The following is a 20,519-nucleotide window of genomic DNA, read 5'->3' as shown; positions in this document are numbered from 1 at the left end:
GGGGCAAACAACTTAAGGCTGCCAAGTAGAGCACCCACCCCTGCTTGGGACCTTAACTTTCTACTGGAAAAGCTCACGCTTTCCCCCTTTGAGCCTGCAGCGTCAGCAGAGTTAAAATTCCTCTTTTGGAAAACAGCCTTGTTTCTGGCCATCACTTCAGCTAGAAGAGTGTCTGAGCTACAAGCACTTATGACTGTGTGTGGAACCCTTCATTATTTTCCATTCTGACAGGGTTTCCCTCAGGACTAACCCTTCCTTTATGTCTAAAGAGGTGTCCAGTGTGGCTCTCAACCAATCTATCCATTTGTCAACTTTCTTCCCTAATCCTCAAAATAAAGGGGAAAGGATCCTGCACTCCTTGGATATGCACAGACAGCTCAGATTCTACCTTGATAGGACTAAGCCCTTCAGGAAATCAGACCAGTTACTAGTTAGCTTTGCACCAGGGGCAAGAGGGCAAGGCCTTTTCAATACAAACAATTTCCAAATGGATAGCACATTGCATCCATTTCTGCTACAAGCACCATGGGAAACCAACCCCTCAGGGGGTCAGAACACATTCCACTAGGGCAACTTCTACCTCTACAGCATTCCTCAGGGGAGTCCCTACCAGGGACATCCTGGAAGCTGCTACCTGGAGTTCTGTACACACCTTCACCAAGCATTACCACCTGCCTATGTTTTTCAAATCCAGGGTGGGTTTTGCAACAGCAGTCCTGCAAGGCATACTTGCCAGCCCCAACTCTTCTTGACTGCCTCCACCCTTCTTCAGCTTTGGGAATCTACCCAAGTGTGATGACTGCAACAGTGAAACACGAAGAACATAGTACAGTTGTGTACACTTACCATAAATGTAGATGTTCGAGTGTATTCACTGCTGCAGTCCTGCTTTCCCTCCCTCCAGCCTCCTTGTCTCTCTCTCTCCTCTCTATGCCTATTACTCACCCCCTTCAGGGGTATTGGTATTGGTATTTACTTTTTACTGGTGGTGTTTTCTCCACCATAACTTAGCTCCCTATCTGGGGGCTGCTGACATTTGGTGCAAGAAAAACTGATGTAATGGCGTCGGCTTCCTGTTTTTATACCCCTGACGTCAGTCCTGGAGCGACAGCAACCGACGCAGAAATACTAAGTCACTGGTATTTGGGCCGACTGAGGGCTACCTGCAGGCAGATAACCCAAATGTGATGACTGCAACAGTGAATACACTCAGACATCTACATTTATGGTAAGTGTACACAACTGTACTTTTTGGACTCTGTAGAACAACTGTGGACTGGTAGGGGCTACTTGGAGTACAAGAGATACTCTGTGTCGCTCATATTGCATATAACAGTAGCTGTCTGTGCTTCTAGGTACTACTACTTACAGTGCTAATAAGAGTTGGGGGATGCAGAGTGGTATTAAAAAGGTTATGGATCAAGAAACCTGCCATCAATACCATGCATGTTGTAACCATGCAGTGCGATGCTCAGCATCATTCTAAAATGCCTTATTTATAGCAAACAAATAGAGCAAGGAAAAAGGTCAACAAAGCACACCAACCAATACCAGTTCACTTGGATTATATCCCAGTGGCAAGCAACTCCCAACATTAGCCTGTATTCTCTCTTCTGCCACCAGAAAGAACTAGTAAACTAATTTAAAAGCAAAGTCACTAATTCAGCAATAAGAAACATGTAGACTGTATCAGTACACTCAGTATTAAGCATTTAAAGCAAGAGTAACTTGCCTAGTGCTATTGGTTTTAAATTAGTAGATTAATCCTGTTACAGTTGGTCACAAATGAAGCATTTAGCTTGCCATGTCGCTTATCATAGCAAATGCATGGTATTTCTTCCTTTCTGTGGTCTACCATGTGAGTACTTCAGGCCATCCTAACAAAACAGATCAGCAGTATTCTTCGTCATAATTTGAGATTTCCTCAGCCTTTGTGTTTGGATGATCCCTCCCATAATACTTTTTAGGTATTAAAGTAGACTTCCCTTTAGGTTCATAGGTTTTTATATCATTACCAGTATTACAGCCAGAGAGACCACCAACATCAACCACAACATCCACTACTAGTGAAAGATTATTGGTGTCCCCCTTTCAGTTTATTTTCTGTACATATCCAGTGTGAGGATATGTAATCACCCATCCAAACAGTTTCTAAAGGTTGCTAGCAAAGTACTGTGATTAATGTTGGGTACCTTTATTGCCATCTGATGGTGCTGTGGTAGTATAGGTTTGGGTCCCTAGAGCAGGTATTCACCTAAACTGAACCAGTGGAGAATAAAGTAGCCCAGAAAATGCTGGGGTTACTCATACCACTGAAGGCTATGGGGAGATCACCCCCCATTAGTCTGTACATGCTTTCAGTTTGTCAGAATAGCTAAAGGTACAGATACCAGAGATCTTTTTGCTGAAGAAGAATTAAAGTCCCTTCACATTGATTTAGGTGCTTTGAGAGTTACGTGCCAAAAGAGTCATGTCTAACAAAGTGGAAGTGGTTTTCAGTCTAGATTAATAGTCAGTCACTGCAACCGCCATCTTGATGCATGTCTACTTTCCAGAGCTACATTTACACCTTGATTATTCTACAGAAAAAGTGCATTTTATCTGCCATTTCTGATCTTTCTAGAGTCCTGCTTCATTTTCTATTAATACTTCGTCATACTGTTGCTGAAGAGTGTATCACTTTTCAGACCATCACATCACCCAGTTTCACCATTGTGGAGTTAAAAATGTTGTCACAGAGACATTAAACCCCTTTCAAAGCAGCACCTATAGCAGATTCATCCTGGAAGATTATGTTCTTATTTCTGCAAGGAAAATATCCAGTTACAGGTGTTGAAGTACAGAATGTTTTATACAGTATTCCATTTGGGCAGGATCTCTAAAAGAGAAGCCATTAATTTGTTTCAAAGATAATTTCAGCATCTCCTTAAAAATCAACTGATATTTTCTCCTGCAGATATAAAGGGGAAGTTATATTCACATGTTGAATGCATACAAATGACTCGTATACTGCATAGTGTATACAAGTGCTATCAGGTTAAATATATTTAGTAGTGCAGGTTAAATATAGTTTTCTTTTATGCCAGAAAAAGTCTTCTTGTTACAAGATAAGCACCATCAAAGCATCTGCTTACTGCATTTTATATTTCTGTGATAAGTATGATAGGACATTTCCAATGGTAATTAATCCAAGACTTCTTTACAAGATCAGCAATCGCCTCTGTAGTTTTTTGGGGGTAAAATGACTCCCCACAGTATCTGTGAAGTTGCTACTTGTTTGTGTACCTCCACATATAGGGCAACAGCCTCAGAGTAGAGCTGCTTTTGGAAGGTTAATCTTGCAAGGATAGCTAGCAATAACAATCCACCACCCTACTCCTTCTCAAAGCTAAGTTCCTATTTATTTTATTATTGCAAGAGTCCTCCTTGTAGGAAAATTGTACAGTCCTGCAAGGTAACCCCCCCCCCCCCAATGGAACTGTGAAAAAGACAGAGATTCATGAAGCAAACTTGATACTTACTGTCCTCTGTCATATTTTCTGTGTTGACCTTCCAAGTCGCTGAATATTACTGTTAATTGTGATATGGTACCATACATTAAGGACGGAATATGGAATAAGCTAAAAATGTTTTACCCTGGTGCAGAATATATGCCACACCAGTGGGGAATTGATATTGCCATACACTGAGGGGGCGTAGATACTGCTAGAAAAAAGCAAAAGACTAGTTAGTGATGGTAGCATGCATTCACTGATCTGGCTCCCCCTCAACTTTGAGTTAAGGAGAGGGAAAAAAATACCATACATGAAGAACTGAAGCACTTCAACCCTGACCGCAAATGCAGATTTGGCTGGTACTGCAAGACTGGTCTGCATCTGATAATTGTGTCTCTAACACTTTGTGCCCAAGGCAGCTACCCCCTTCGCTCCGTCCTGCCTATGCCTCAGAGTGATGGATAAAAGACAGGAGGAAGAATATTTGATACATTGTTCTTGTGAAGATCTACTGATGTTCATCATTCAATGACTGCTGTAGTACTTAGCTGTATCGGTTATATTCTGTTTATGCTATAACCACCAGACACCTTGCAAAACTTGTGGGCACCTACTACGTGCTTAGAATATTGACAGCTCAAGTTAGAAAATTGGCAGTTAGTGCACCATGTCCTTAATAGCTTTACTGCCACTGAAGAGCACTCTTGTTGCAGGCTTTTGGGGATCGATAGCAGGCACTTTTTCCATGACTGGGCAGATAAGCTGTATATGTTTAGAGTAAAGACTTTCACAAACAAACAAGCAGACAAAGGTTAGTTTCATACAGACAACATATGACAACACATTGAAGTTGGAGTCACATAAGATTACATGTGTGTTTTCCAAATTCATTATTCATAGTTAATCCAAAGCTTTTCTTCTGACTTGCATAAGGAAATTTGTTTTGCTGTGCATATAGATTAGGATTTTATTCTATTCCTGTGTAATAGCCATTACACTGATCAATTATTGTTTCTGTTAGGTGTGACTGGTTTTCAGACATGCTACTCAGAAGTTGCAAAAGTGGTCAGAGGAAATCTTCATCAACCAGAAGAGATTGCAAGTAGCACTTTCTATGCCTTTTCCTATTATTATGACCGAGCTGTGGATACAGGGCTTATAGGTAAGTTTCCACAACTCACCGTCTTCTCATTAGTCATGTCTGCATTTGGTGTGCTTTTATTTACATTCTTGGACTATGGGTGGTGACATTTTTTTCTTAGGAGTATCTTTTAAAGAAATATTGTGTCTGAAGTCTTTTCAAGTGGCGGTAAAGGATGCTGCACAATATATTTGCTCATCTCAGGATTGTTACAGTTAGAGTTCAGTAGGGTAGGCAGTGGATATGCTAATTTGGCTTTGTCTAAACTTGACTGATGAAGCTGTTATGTATTCCATCTTGTATCTAGATACTGTGCAAAATAAACTACTCCAAGTGCATATCATTTAAAACTGTCATACAATCACATATTCCTCCAGCACTTAGGTTCATAAGTAGATACTAGGCTATCTGCCCGAAGGCATTTATAACCCTAGCTGGAATGTGTTGCCTTTTGCTGCCCCCTTAGATTAGTTCCCTGTGCCTCTGTCCAGCAGAGCCATTGAAGTGATCCCTGGGGTAAACTTTCTGTTTCCCATCCACTCGCCAAAGTTTCTCTTGAAGAGGGTTAGCGAGGAGCTCTGCCTAATGTAGATTGGAATCTTGTTCCAGAGCATGGGAAGTCTCTGGCACAGGAATCTATCCCTCCAGCACGTCCTATTTACTGTTGTGGTGAGGTTTAGATCCCAGGAGCATGTGGCTCGAGGGGATATGGTTTTCTTTAGGTGGAGCATGTCCATCAATTCTGGGTTGGATATGGCCTTGTATGTCAGGCAGAGATCACCTCTGAGTAGGCGGTATGCAACCAAGTACAGCTGGAGTTTCTTCAGTCGAGCTGCACAGGGCATCTGCTTGAGGCCAGTGATCCTCTTGGCGAGGTACTTCTGTGGTCTTTCCAGTTGTTACAGGTGTCTTGTAAGGTACATCCCAAATGGGGCATTGTACTCTATGATGGGCCTGATGAGTGATGCATAGAGGGGCCCAGTGACCTCTTTCGATCTGGATGCAAACCCTTTTGTGATTAGGTGGGCAACGTAGAAAGATTTTCTAACTACTTTGGCAATGTGATTATCAAAGGAGAGGTTACTATCTACTTGGGTCCCCAGATCCCTTAGTACATCTTCCATATTTAGGGGGCTACCACCTATGTGGTAGTTTGTGGGTTTTTTCCAAAGGGGATGACTATGCACTTTTTGGCATTTAGCTTGAGGCCATGGTTTTGATTTCAGTGAGACCCTTTTGGAGGATGTCTGTGTCAACCGGAGAGTCAATTATAGCCCCTAGTTTGCAGTCGTCTGCGAACCTGGTCAGCCATAGTCCTCCTGTGCTTGCCTGTACCTCTGAGAAGTATATGCCGAACAAGAGGGGTCCTAGGACTGAGCCCTGAGGAACTCCACTTGTAACCGATTTAGAGTCAGACCTAGCTCCCGCAACTCTTACCATGTGGGTTCTGTCCTTGAGCCAGTTGGCAACCCATCTCGTGACGTAGGGGTTTATGTTCAGGCTGGTGAGCTTGTCTATATACCTGAGTGGGGAATGGTGTCGAAGGCCTTTGTGAGGTCTAGGTAGGCTGTGTGGACCACCTTTCCCTCATTTATAGCCTTGGTAACTGTCTCAAAGAAGTCCACCAGGTTTAGGAGGCATGATCTGCCCTTAGCAAAGCCGAACTGGGTAGGTTCCAGTGTTTGGAGGTTTCCAGTGTCTCTGTTAATGAGATCCATGATGATGCACTCCATAGCTTTGCAGACCAAGCTAGTCAGGCTTATAGGGTGATAGTTCCCGGGGTCCGTTGTGGCTCCACCTTTGTGGAGAGGAATAACTGTTGCTGTGCGCCACTCTGTGGACACGTAGCCTGTGGAGAGGCTGAGTTTAAACAGTGTTTTTAGGTGAGGGGTTAGTTCATCTTTGAGCTCATGTAGGACACAGCCTGGGACACCGTCCGGTCCCATTGATGCTGTGTTTTTGGCTTTGGAGAGGGCTGTTTTAACCTGAGTGTCTGTGATTTCAGGAGCACTACATTCTTCTGGTATAGTTATGTACCCTTTTGGGGGTGAGACAAAAAAGACTTCCAGATATTATTTATCTCACACTGCAAGAATAGTTCAACATATTTAACTATTGCAGGTTTAGTCAATGGCAGCATGCTACCTTTGAAAGTTATGGTAACATTTGTTTAGTATGCATTTATTTTATTTGCATTTGCCTACAGGGTATATTCGGACTTGTCGTTGCCCCTTTTTAGCAGAGCTGGCTACAGATGCCCCAAATTAAATTAGATTAGAAGGTAATAATACAAATTAATAGTTACAGGGATTCTCTAGTATAGGAAGAGTATTCATTGCCAACAATGTTCCAAAACATGCACCATACCTCATCAGGGATAGTCCAGCAAAAATAAAAAAACTAAGAAAGAGAAAATGAAAGCAAGGGAGTTAAACTGGTAACGAAGGCTACATCAGCAGATGATGAGATAAAAAGAGGCTTAAGAGAGCGTAGTAATGTCTACAAGTAGTAACAGTGTCTGAAAAGAGAAGAAAATGCAAGTATAGGGGATAGAATTGGGGGTATTGACAGGAGAAGGGGTCAACTTACAGGAATGTGAGAGGAGCAGACAAGACATAGTACAAATGTAGACTGGTATAGATTAGTAACGGGTAATTAAGGGCAGGCTTAGATAATAAGAGAGAAAATTAATTTGGAGTTAGCTCAGACTAGAGCATGTTAAATTGCTGCTTCTGATGAAACTTTACTTATTTATTGATTTGAAACATTTCATCTGTAAGAGATGCACAGGGTATCTCCATATGTCCAAAATTATTTGGGGAACAAGAATGGTGGAAGGTACATTAGTACTGTCACTACTATATCAGAAGATACAGATTTCTGGATAAATATCCCCATAGATATTAGGACTACTGAAAACAAAAATAATTAAAAAAAACTCCTCCAGTCCCATTTACATACCTCTTGGTTATGTAATTGTTCTGACCCTGGGTAGCTTCATTTAATTAGATCATATCATACCTTAACCTTCTATGAAAGCTTGCAACAACTCCTTTCCATACTCTTAATCAGTGTGTTCACTGTACTAGCCACTGATGAATTTAACCAATGACTGAATAGAATGTCCTTTCAACTGTATTGTTTATTGTAGCACACTGTTTTCCTTATAGTATATTTACGTTTTGCTCCTTTCCTGGCCTTGAAACTGTACTTTATTAACTTTTGACTCTGTACTCTACTTTATTAACATATGTATTGTATTTGCTGCTCTAATCTTTGTGGAGCTTTTCTCCCCGGGCCTCCGCTGAAAATGGGATCCATGCCCAGTCGGACTTTCCTGGTAAACAAATGTAAAATAAAATAAATAAATGGGGTTCAGATAAACGGGTGTAGCTTGCAGCTGGAATACTCAACTTAAGTAATGCACAGGATGTGAAAGCATGCATCAGTGACTGGAAGACACTACAAAGGGAAATCTTTCACCAGGTGCAGTGACCTCAGAATATTTTAAGTAGGATGCACAAGGGGTTCAGTCTTCAACATGAAGGGTACTGGATATTTGCCTCCCCCAAAACAAGTGGTCTAATGCCACTATGTGCAGTTTGGAGGACTTGGGAATAGTGTTAATAACTGGTCTTAAGACATTCTTGTTAATGCAGATGGATATGGATTAAAGTGTGAGGAACTTGCACTCTTTATGTTGAAGTGTAATAATATTTGAGAAAAAAATGACTGGGTAAATCACAGATGATGAAAAAAATGTATAAGACAGTCCATCAAAGGCATAGGTTATGTCAACAAAAACAGCACCTGTTTGGCCAGAACCTCAATATAGATATTTGGCATTTGCTATTCTCCAAATCACCTGGATTTCAGTAGTGATCTGGAAACTAAAGAAGCCAGCTACAGATGCTCATTCATCTAAGGAGAAGGGGTCCATTAAAGACCCACTGCAAGGAGTTCTGTCTAGGGAGAGTCCGATATTGCAAAAGTGTTTGGAGATGTGAGCAAAAGCAAAAAAGAAATTCACTTCAAATGGACGTGGCAGGTGTAGAAGAGCATGCAGTCATAGCAGCTTGTCATAGCTTTCCGTCTGCTGGCAGACAAGAGGAGGGGTGTTAGAGGTATTATAAATCTTTTCCTGTAGGGTAGTGGCTACATTTCCCGGCTCCTGATTTTTACTTTTGTATCTTACAATGTCAGAAGCAGAACAGAATAAATAATATTTGATGGCATGGCTTGATGGCTAGCAGATGGATCAGGGGCCAAAAAATACTGGCAAAAAAAAAAAAAAAAGGATGCCTTAAGTTTTCTAAATTCACTATCCCTTTAGGACTTTGTAACAGTGAGTAATGCAGTGCTATTAATCTGGAACTATAGTCGCCATTAATTTTTGTAGGTATGTGTGTGTGTGTGTGTCTGTGTGTGCATGTATCTGCATATGCTATAAGAGTCTTTTGAGTTCTGAGATAATAGATGATTGATACTGGCTTCTACTGGGTCTGTAAAGTGAAAAGGACAGACTTTTATAAATGTGAATGCAATTAACAAAAACAAACCATATTACGTATTGAGAAAAAATCGCTTTGCTTTTCGAATACAAAACTACATTCAAACTGATAAGCATTTTTATTTTATGTTAGTGTTAAAAGAATTCATCAGAGAAATGATAGTTTTAAGGAATGCATTGTCAGCCTTCCAATGATTAAAACTTGTGATCCAGTCACTGAATCAGTCTCTACTGCAGCAGCTCTAAAAAAGGCATGCATATCTTATAGTTCCACGATTCAACCCCCCCCCCCTCAACTGGAGTACTAGAGGGAGGTGAAGGACAAAAGGGGTGCATAATGACATAAAAAGAAGAGTTTTTAGCTGCTGCCATGAGAAAAGCATATCTGTGACACATGATCTATATAGTATCAATGAGTTGCATTTGGAAAGACTGCAACTCCTTGAAATGCTATAGAAATTTAAAAACGAAGCTTATTTTGCACTTAATTGGTATGTGTTCCAGTAGCCATATACTACAAAACTTAGAGAAGAAAAGTGCAGTAGTGCTGTAACACAGGGGGCAGCCACCTCAAAAGTGTGGTGAGAAGATTGTAAACACTTCATTCAGGGACTGTTAACTCTCTAGTTGGACTTAATAAAAAATTGGGGTGTATTGGGTATATAGAGTCCTTTGCTTAGAGTTTCATTTTAAGAAGGGCCAGCCCTACTCCCTGTTGTCTGCTGGAAACTGTTTAAATATGAACAATTAAATAATGCAGCAAATTACTCCTGCTTCGTATATTTACTGCTTTCCCTGCAACAATGCCAGAAAAGAGGCATACAGCTCTGTAGAAATAATGAATATTCATAAAAGCTTAGTCAACATAGCTATGAATTTGTATTTTTGCCTGCCTTCTACTGCTCTGCAGTCTAACAGCAACCACAATACTGTGAAATATATAGACATAGGCTTGAAACAGTTGATCTGTTGTGGCGACCCCTGACGGGAGCAGACGAAAGAAGAAGAAGAAGGCGGCTTGATAATTTACACTATACAACCCTGCTGAATAAGATTCTACTTTGTAGGTTGAACAACGTCCCATTCATGGCCATTTTCTACATGGGTATGGGGTATTGCGTCAGCAGCCACCCTTTATCTGACTGTTGTAGATCGTCTGTTACCCATTCCATCGATTACTCTGCTGGGCACTCTTGTTTCCTCTAGCCTTCTTCATGTCTCTTCAGAATCTTCACCAGATCATCCTATGCTTTCCTGCAAATGTGCCAGAATCACCATAATATGTTAATCTGTCTCTCTCTGTTTTTTTTCCTTAATGAACACCTTTATTAAGTCATCACCGAAGACATAGGCACACATACATTAATTGAAAAGAAAGCAAATCATATTAATATTTTTTCTTTCACCTACATTATACATTACACATTTTCTTTCTTTATAACAACTTTAATTTAGTCTACCATTACATAAATTGTGGAATTTCTGCCTTCCCTTAAACCGCACTCCTTCCTGAACATTTTTCTGCATGTATTGTTCCTACAATTCAATTTTTTTTTCTATGTAATTTGGACCTTCCCTTTTCTAAAGATCTCTTTTCCAGTTTTTTTTATGTCTTTTATAATATTCAGTACTTCCAATAAAGTTGGTTTAGACTTTGATTTCCATTTTTCTAGTAATTGCTTTTACGGCAGCCAACAGAAATAAACTTAAAAAGGCCTTACTATATCTAGACAGTTCCGTTCCTGTGTTCCAATTCTAAAGAGCCATTTCCTTAGTTACAGCCATTTACTCGCCCAATATTTCTGATGGAGTAATCTGTATCTGATTTTTAAAATCTGTCAACACATTACACTTCCAAAACATATGCTCCTAGTTAACTCTTTCTTTCCGATCATGCCTCCAATATTTGCCTTCCATCTGAGAAAAAAAAAAAATCTTTGAACCCTGCTAGGAGTATAAAATATTTATGCAAATACTTCCAAGCAGAAATTCTAAACCTTCTGGACTTGATTGCATACTGTTCTTCCCTTACAAATTCCTATTCTAGTCTCTCATCCCAGTCTCTTTTAACCTCCACTGATTCCTATCATTATCATGCAGTATTTTATGTCCCATACTAATTATCCCTTTTTTGACAGCAGCTTTCAGTCTAGATTCAACTAAAAACTTGATCAGAGTAGATTTTTCACTTGGGACTCCCCTATACCTTTCTGTTTGCGTGATATTAATCCATGCTAGAGAAAGCAGTCTCTAGCCTGCAGTCCAGATCTCTTCTTGACATCATCCCACTGTTACCTTTCCCACTCTATATGCTCCCGTTACCTTGAATACTTTGCCAGTTTTCTCCAGTAAATTCCAGCCCCCTCTTACTAATTTTCACTACCCATACTCCTACTTGCAGTCACCCCATTGGCAGAATCTCCTTTCTGCATTCCTATGTTGGTTTAGTTCTTTGAAAACTTTCTGCAATTTTATGAATATAATATTCTGTACAGCAGTTGTTCTCGAGGATCTGCATCCAAAACCCCAGTCTGTCCTTATTTCTTGTCCCTTCCTGCTTCATCATCCCTTTCCACTTTTGAGTTATAACCTTCTATTTGTGTAATCTATATCAGCCTTAAGTGCATAGCTCTAAAATATCCCTTCGAGTCAGGTAATCCTAAACTCCCTTGTTCTATTGGGAGGATCAGCTTATTCTACTTAACTGCTGACCTCTTCCACTCCCAGATAAATTTCTTTAATTCAGTTTATTAATTATTGTCACAACGTCACCTCTTGTAAATAAAAATATGCCTGATCTCAATGCAGACTAAAGGGACTAAAAACATTTTCACTGCTTGTATATTACTGTCCATATCCATAAACAAGAGCTTCCAGTTTCTCAGCTTTGGTATCTTTTGCATAGTCTCTTCTCACCTATCCTTAGCTACCATAACAGAATCCTTTTAATCTATACTTTTAAATACTTCATCTTATCATTTCCCCATAAGTTTGGATATTGCTGAACAAATTCATTAGTGGATACATAAAACAAATGCTATAGTCATAAATTATCTTCATTAATTTTATATCCTAAAAAGACATGAAAAAAAGACTTGAAACTAAGTACTCCACAACGCTGAAATGTCCTTTTCTGAATTTATCATATAGAAAGTAATATCATCTGCAAATAAAAACAACTTTTTTTGATTGCTGTGCCAATTATATCCTTGAATTTCTTAGTCTCTTATTTTCTTTGCCAATGGCTCCAAGTATAAAGTAAATAATGAGGAAAGAGGACACCTCTGCCTGGCTCCTCAGTTCAAATGTGGTTTATTGGAGTAGAATCTTCCGGGTTTAATTCTTGCCTCTGAACCTTCATATATACTCCTGTTGTGTCTTTCGGCTTTTCCTGGTTAGGGATCACCACAGCGGAACTCCGGCTCGCTAATGATTGGCAGTAGATTTTTACGTGCCGAGTTGCCAGCTCTGACGCACAACCTTCAACGAAGGTGCGCCCATTCACGCATGTCTCCACACAGAAGACGCTCTAACTGAGAATCGAACAGGACAGCATCATACTGTGAGGTGACAACACTACCGCAGCACTACCACCGCAGTAAATTCATATATACTCCTAATTAACCTAATTTATACTAGGTAATGCAAATGCTTCCATTGCCGTATTCATAAAATCCCAGCTTTACTCTGTTGAATGCTTTCTCTGCATCAAGACAAAGCAATAACAGCAGTATTTTCTTACATTCTGCTTTCCTCTTGATCATCATTATTCTGTTAATATCAAATGTTTGCTTCCTCTCCACAAAACCACATTGATCCACATCTGTCTATTTTGGCGTCACCTTTACCATTCTTTTAGATACTATAGACATAAACAGTTTGTAGTGCATGGAGCGTGGTGATTACATTCCACTGTTTAGAAAAAGACAAACCGGTTAAGAGCTAGAGTGCCATGAGACCCGACCTTAACAATTTGATGTAATGGGATCCTATCTCGCCTACATTCATAACTGATGGAACTGATGGGCTCAGAGCCGATCCATCGGCTCCGACTCGGCCAACTAGTACACTAGAACGAAGTCTCTTATTGGCTGGGCTACCCTCTATCCCAGGATGCACTACACCTGCTTCCCCAGATCTCGTTTGCCGCTTTACAAGCTGGACGTGGTCTCGACTTGGCTGGAGCTAAGTGGTCTCTTTTTTACCTTTTACTGGTCTTTGACCTTGGGGTTTCTTCTCTGCAATTAATACAACAGCTGTTTTAACGGCTATTTTGTGTATTTTGTGTATTTCTGTATTTTGAAATTTTGTGTGTGAGTGATTGACTTGATACTTCTATATCGCTGTCGGGCAAGGCCCGTTTAAGTTAGAGGGCCTTTGCCCTACTTATTGAAGTTTGTGTCATTTTTTTTCTCCGGGCAAAGCCCGTTTAAGTTAGAGGGCCTTTGCCCGTTGTTGTTGTTGTTGTGTTCTTACTGTGTTTTCTCTTGTGAGGTAAATCTCTCTCTGGAGAGCTCGTGCCATTGTTTTCTCGCGCTCTGCAGTTTGGCGCTAAGTTTTTGGTATTTAGACACTGCCTTATTTCCTGACAGACATGTCCAAAGAGCAAAAGTCAGGTTTCAAAAAATGCACTAGGTGCAATTACAAAATGTCTATTACGGACAGTCACTCTATATGTGTGTATTGTTTAGGACCTAAACATTTACAGGAGACATGTAGTGTGTGTCATGCTTTTCCTCTAGGGTTCTTCAAGAGCGAAAAATAAACTGATCTTGAAGGGTCTTATTAAGCCCTCTTTTGAGGAAGCCTTGGAGTCTTCTCCTACTGTCTCTAAAAAGAAAAGGTCGTCGGCTCCGACAAGTCCGTCGGAACCGACTGCCAAGAAGCATAAGTCGACCTCTTCTTCCTCGGCTCCACTGACTTCGGGGCCGAGGGTCGAAGGGTCTGCCTCGATGCCTCTTTCCTCGGCTCCATTAGTTTCAGAGCCGCAGGTTGGAGTATTGAGAGGCGAATCACCTCCATCGGTTCCGATGGTTTCGGAGCCGGTGGAGGTGTGCAGCTCAGACTCTTCCCCTCGGCTCCGAAGAAAGCTCCTTCGGCGCCGATTGTTATTCATGCTGTGGTGGATCCAGCGCCGATAGTGTTGGAGCCTTTTCGGAGCCGGTCCCCTACATTGTCGGAGCCGAGAGGAAAGTCATCTCGCCCTTTGTCTACCTCCTCTAAATCCTCAAAACTGTCGGATTCGGATTTGGATAGGGTTATTCAGAGGCTTTTCCAGTCTCCAGTTTTTGCTCAAATGGTCTCGGCTCCGGCCCAGTTGGCTTGGGAGCCGATCCCCCCTCCGAAACACTCAATTCCTCCTCCAACCTCCTCGGAGCCGTTGGAGTCGGTGATGGTGGAGCAAGGCGGAGGAACAGAGACCCCTTCGAGGTCTATCGGCACCGACTATGGTTCCTACCCTGTCCTCGGGTTCAGGGTTTGGTACTGGGACTTCCTCAGCCGGGCCCGAGGGGAACATCTTGGGACTGAGTGCCTCGGTACCTAGTCTTCCCCTCGGAGCATCGGCTGCCGGAATCCCTAGTGCCGTCATGGCCTCTAGGCCAGTGATCTCCATGGAGTCTGGAGGTCTGGCCTCTGAGGCCATGAGGAGCGCGCTGGCCATGTCCTTGCCGGCTCAGCAGGCTTCCACCTCACCGTCCCTAGACCTGGAGACTGGTGCTTCTGCCGTTTTGCAGTCCCCTGGCAGTGGGGCCCCAGGGTCTGAGGATACCCCCATCGTTCCCTTCCGGGGGTCCGTCCGAAACTGCTTCGGACGAGCCCCCACGGAAGAAATTGTGCAAGAGAAAGCACGTGGACTCCCAAGATGAGTCTGTCATATCGGACACTGACCTCGATGATGCGGAAAGGTCCCCTAAATCATCTTCGGATGATGTCTCTTTCTCAGATATCCTTGAGATTCTGAGACAGAGAGGAGATTGGCAGGCCAAAACCCCTTCCGCTGAGGAGTTAGTCTTCCTCAAGGCCTTCGGGGCCCAGCCCTCCACCTCCTGGGTGTCTCCGCCCTTCGATGAACTCCTTGATTTGGTTTCTCGAAGGGCTTGGGAACACCCTGACTCTGTGGAACCGGTGCCTGCGAGACCTAATAAATTTCTTTCAGCCCCCCCCCCCCAGAAGGAATTTTTGACTAAAGGAGTTCCCGTAGATGCTATGGTGGTGGCATCTGCCACACAGCAGGACGTGGCAGAGGCTTCAACGTCTGTCCACCCTCCTAATAAAGATTCCAGGAGCATGGATAGGCACGGAAGCACTTTCTTCAGCGGCCTTTACGCTACGGTCGCTGAATTACTTATGTCATTTTACAAGGCTCCAAAGGGACCTCCTTAAAGAACTAAGTGACTCCTCACTGGTAATCTACCTGAGGCGCTAGCCCCACTGTTGGCCCAGATGACTACCTTATTTTCCATCGTAAACTCGTCTATGAGGCTCATTTCGGCGAGTAGAGTGGGAACAGGCGTTGCCCTCAGGAGACACGCCTGGTTACACTTGTGTTCATTTGTGGAGGCCTTCAAGTCTTCCTTCTTTGATGGGTCATCTTTGTTTGGACCCAAGGTGAAGGACACACTAACTCGGTGCGAGCAGGAGGGCAAGACCTTGACTGCTGTTCCCTCTAGGCCTTACCCCAAGGCCCAGAGAGGAGGGAAAATGTGGTTCAGAAAAACTCAGAGGTCTTTCCCTACTCACCCAGTGATCCCCTCCAGAGGCAGGGGGGGGGGATTCAAGAAGACGCCGCCCCAGAGGCGGCAGAGGCCCCTGTAACTCTGGAGACCGCGATTCCTTTCGTGGTTCTTCCTACACTCAACGTCCCTGAGTTGTTGCCCGACTGTGCAACTCCGACCCAGTCGGGGTCGCTTTTGGAACACCCACAAGCTTGGGAAGCTATAACCAGCTTACCAGTGGGTGCTCGGATTATAACCGAGGCTATCTCATCCCTTCATCAAGCCCCCTTCCCTTAAGGGAAATCCCGGATGTGCCACCCAGTCAGCGGGATCAGGCAGCAATAGAGATTTCAAAGCTGCTAGAAAAAGGAGTCATCCAGCCTGTCCCCACCGACCAGATCGGATCAGGAACTTACTCAAGATTATTTTGGTGCCAAAAAGACAGGGGACTTCAGGCCCATTTTGGACCTCAGTTCATTGAATCGTTTTGTGGAAAAGTCCAAATTCGAATGGTCACCCTTCAATCCATTCTCCCACTGTTGGAGAAGGATGCATAGATGTGCTCCATAGATCTCCAGGACGCTTACTATCACATTCTGATAGGTCAAGAGTCCAGGAGACATTTACGCTTCCGCCTGGGAGTCAGTCATTTCCAGTTCGAGCACTGCCCTTTGGTCTCACCACAGCCCCAGGGTGTTCACCAAGTGTCTGGCAGTGGTGACTGCTCACCTGAGGAGTCTAGGATTCCAAGTGTTTCCTTATCTAGACGACTGGCTCCTTACTGCCACCTCCAAGCATCTACTATTTCAGGCGCTCATGGCCACGGTCACCTTGGGCCGTTTCTTGGGAATTACGTTCAATTGGCAAAAATCTGTACTACAGCCATCTCAGCGTATTACTTTTATAGGCGCAGAGTTAGATACGAAAAGGATGCGCACCTTCTTACCGGCAGCAAGAATTCAGGTTTTACAAAACCAAGTCAGATCCTGTCTCCCCCTATCAAGAGCTCCGGCCCATCTGATCCTACAACTGTTGGGCTCGATGGCATCAACTATACTCCTAGTGCCCTTAGCCAGACTCCACATGCGAATTCTGCAATGGCTTCTGTCGGTTCAATGGTCCTATCAGGAACTCCCCTTGAAACACTTAGTCATGATCACGGAGAGTTGCCGTCGGGATCTGCGTTGGTGGCTCCTCCGATCCAATCTCGACCAGGGGCGACCCTTTATTCCTCAATCCCCATTGCCACTGTGACCACGGATGCCTCCCAGGTAGGGTGGGGGGGTCATTACCTGGACAGGTCGGTCCAAGGCACATGGCAACTCCAGGAAGCGCATTTGCATATCAATATCCTGCTGGTGAGTGGTACTACAAGCTCTCCATCACGCTCTCCCGCAAGGTCCGATTGCTATCCTATCCGACAACATGTTGGTGGTTTGGTATATAAACAAGCAAGGTGGAACCAGGTCATACCCACTGTGCAGAGAAGCCATGAGACTTTGGCACTGGGCGGTAGCTACCAACCGCTTTCTAATGGCAACGCACATACCGGGGAAATCCAATGTGATTGCGGACAGACTAAGCAGGACCATTCTGTTACCCCACGAGTGGTCCCTCAACCAAAGAGTGGTTGCGAAAATCTTCGCCAAATGGGGTCTCCTTGCGACTTGTTTGCCAGCCCCCACAATGCGAAGTGCAGAGAGTTCTTCACTCTGATCCCCTCTCAGGGACAGATTCCCAGGGACGCTGTGACCCACATTTGGCCCCCCGGTCTTCTTTATGCCTTCCCTCCAGTTCCCCTCCTGCCGAGGGTGATACAGAAGGCGATTTACCTGGAGAGCGAAATGATTTTGATTGCCCCGCACTGGCCTCGCCAGGTTTGGTTTCCCTTCCTTCAGAGGTATGCAGTAGAAGGTCCATGGTTTTTGGACCCAGTGCCAGACCTGTTGACTCATCAGTCAGGACAGTTTCATCCGTCTCTCAGGTCCTTGAGGTTGGCGGCATGGTTACTCCGCTTCCATCCTTAATCCGAGACAATTCCCTCTCTCCGGAGGTGATTCACATATTGTCTTCTTCTCACAAACCTTCCACTGTCAAACTCTATTCCAGCAAATGGAAAAGGTTCGCCTTCTGGGCTCAGCAACGAGGTATAGAACTGCCCCAGTATCGGAGGTTTTGAATTTCTTGACCTCTCTTTTTCAACTGGGCTCTTCAGTTTCCACGATTAAGGTTCAGCTAGCGGCTATCTCTAATTTTCATGCTTCTTTTGAACCTTCATTGATGTCTCACAAACTTTGTAAGTCTTTCCTTAAAGGAGCATGGCTCCTTAGGCCCCCAATATCTCACCCTGTTCCCCCCTTGGGACCTAAATTTGGTTCTTGCTGCCTTAATTGCCCGCCTTCGAACCAGCTGCTACATTTGAAATTTCTGTCCTGGAAAACTGCCTTTTAGTGGCCATAACCCAGGCGGGTTTCAGAACTTCAAGCTCTTTGTTCTGATCCTCCTTATTTGATATTTCACAAACATAGAGTATCCCTGAAATTAAATCCCTTTTACCAAAGGTAGCTTCTTCTTTCTGTATTCAACAGACTCTAGAGCTTCCTGTATTTTTTCCCTTTCTAATAACGCAGAATATATTCTTCATCAATTGGACGTCCATAGACAACTGCTTTTATTTGAATAGAACCGCTCAGACGGAAATCAAATCAACTGTTTGTTTCCTTTGCAATAAACAAATTGGGTCAACCAGTAGCTAAAACCTCCATAGCTAAATGGATTAAAGATTGCATCTCTTTCATTTATTCACAGGCTAACAAAGAGCCTTTCCAGTCAAGGCTCATTCTACCAGGGCAATGGCTACTTCTGTAGCTTTTCACTCCAAATTATCAATAGATGATATTTGTGCTGCGGCTACCTGGACTTCTCCACTTTCATTTCTCATTACAAACTGGATGTGGTTTCTCGAGGCAGGGCTTCCTTTGGCTCCACAGTTCTCAGGAGTGTTTTCCAATGAGCCACCCGATTTAGGTGCTAGGGACGCTGTCCCATCAGTTATGAATGTAGAGATAGATCCCATTACATCTTTTAGTTATGTACTTACTATAACGATGTATGGGATCCATCTCGCCACATTCATACCCTCCTTCCCTTCCATTGGGGATTTAGAGGAAATGTAGTTCCATTGGAGATCTTCTCTTGAAGAACTTTAGTTGGTTGTAGTAACTACTATTTTTTCTGTGTTTGCATGTAAGTATGAAAGCGAACAAACAAGATCTGGGGAAGCAGGTGTAGTGCATCCTGGGATAGAGGGTAGCCCAGCCAATAAGAGACTTCGTTCTAGTGTACTAGTTGGTGGATCGGCACCGAGCCCATCAGTTATGAATGTAGGCGAGATGGATCCCATACATCCGAAGTTATGGTAAGTACATAACTAAAAGTTAAGGACCCCCTGCTTAAGTTGTTAAAGTTGAGTCTAGGGCGAGGCAGTAAAATCTGCTTGTACTCCAAAATGACAGTGGCAGAACAAAGGAATTTGTTTCTGTCTGCTGTCCATACTGGTAGCATGTCCCTAATTTCCTGTACTAAACTTAAAGTGGCTAAAATCATAGGATATGTTTATCAAGTATTTTCTGAAGAATACAAACCCTGAAACTGAAATGTATATCATTATTTAACAACTTCAGTCCTGGATGGTTTGTCCAAATACCACAGATGTTATGAGGAACAGATCAAAAATATGAAGCAATAATCTGAACATTCTATGAAAATCTGGACTTGTTGAGAGGCATAGAGGTGCATGTAAACGTAACGGAGTGTGGAATATTGCCTTTCTTATACCATCCTCTAAGTGTTTTACAGCTTTGAAAGCCAGCGAAACACTTCATGATTTTTCTCCCCCGTAACTAATAGTACACAGAGTAGATAAAGTTTCATGCACTAGAAAGAATTATGATCATGTCACTGATCGTAACTTTTAATTGTGATCTCAACATGGATGCCCAAATTAGTCACTCGAGCTTCACTCTCAAGGTGTAATTCTTGACATCCATGTCACAATAGCAAATAATTTCATAATCAAAATTGAAGTGAGTCTATATGAAGCTGGGTTAGATGGGTCTTTACCCTTTTTGGGTAATACAGCCACCACAGCTGTCTTCCAATATGCTGGAGCTGCCCCTCATTTTAAAATACTATTAGACAAAATCTTCTAGATCTTCACCACTTCCTTCCCTCCTAACTTCCACACTTCCATAGGAATACCATCTGTTCCTAGAATCTTCCCTGCAGATTGATTAAAAAAGTTATCTCATCTCTTCTATCTGAACTACTAGCTGTTAAACCTCTTCTTCCTCTAACATTAACATAATTAAATCTTCCATAAATATTTCCATTTGTTCTTTCTTACTTTCCACATTCCTTTACTTTATACATATTTTCATATTATTTTTAAACATCTCTGATACCTGTGTAGGATCTTTGGATATTTTTCTTGTCATTGTCTCCTTACATTTGTTGACCATCCTTTCAGCTTTCTGTTGCTTAAGTTTTATGCTAAAAGTTTTTGTGCTCTGTAGTTATTAAAAATAGTTGTTTGACAGCAATCTTTCTAAACTCGTACATTAGAGGAAAATAAGTATTTTGATAATATTATGCAGTTG

The 20,519-nt window shown here is 42.7% G+C and overlaps 1 protein-coding gene across 1 annotated transcript in view; it reads left to right on the top strand.

Annotated features, from left to right (window-relative positions):
* Positions 1-20,519, top strand: part of LOC122803951 (ectonucleoside triphosphate diphosphohydrolase 5-like) — a 759,259-nt gene that overhangs the window by 515,976 nt on the left and 222,764 nt on the right. Inside the window, exon 9 of the mRNA XM_044073628.1 lies at positions 4,516-4,656. Coding sequence (XP_043929563.1) covers positions 4,516-4,656 — 141 coding nt within the window. The remainder of the gene's footprint in view (positions 1-4,515; positions 4,657-20,519) is intronic.

This window comes from Protopterus annectens, chromosome 6.part0 (assembly GCF_019279795.1).
Source record: "Protopterus annectens isolate FY-2018-M chromosome 6.part0, PAN1.0, whole genome shotgun sequence".
In the NCBI taxonomy this organism is placed as follows: Eukaryota; Metazoa; Chordata; order Ceratodontiformes; family Protopteridae; genus Protopterus; species Protopterus annectens.
The sequence above is the reverse complement of the archived record's forward strand: the minus strand, read 5'-3'. Positions and strand labels throughout refer to the sequence as shown.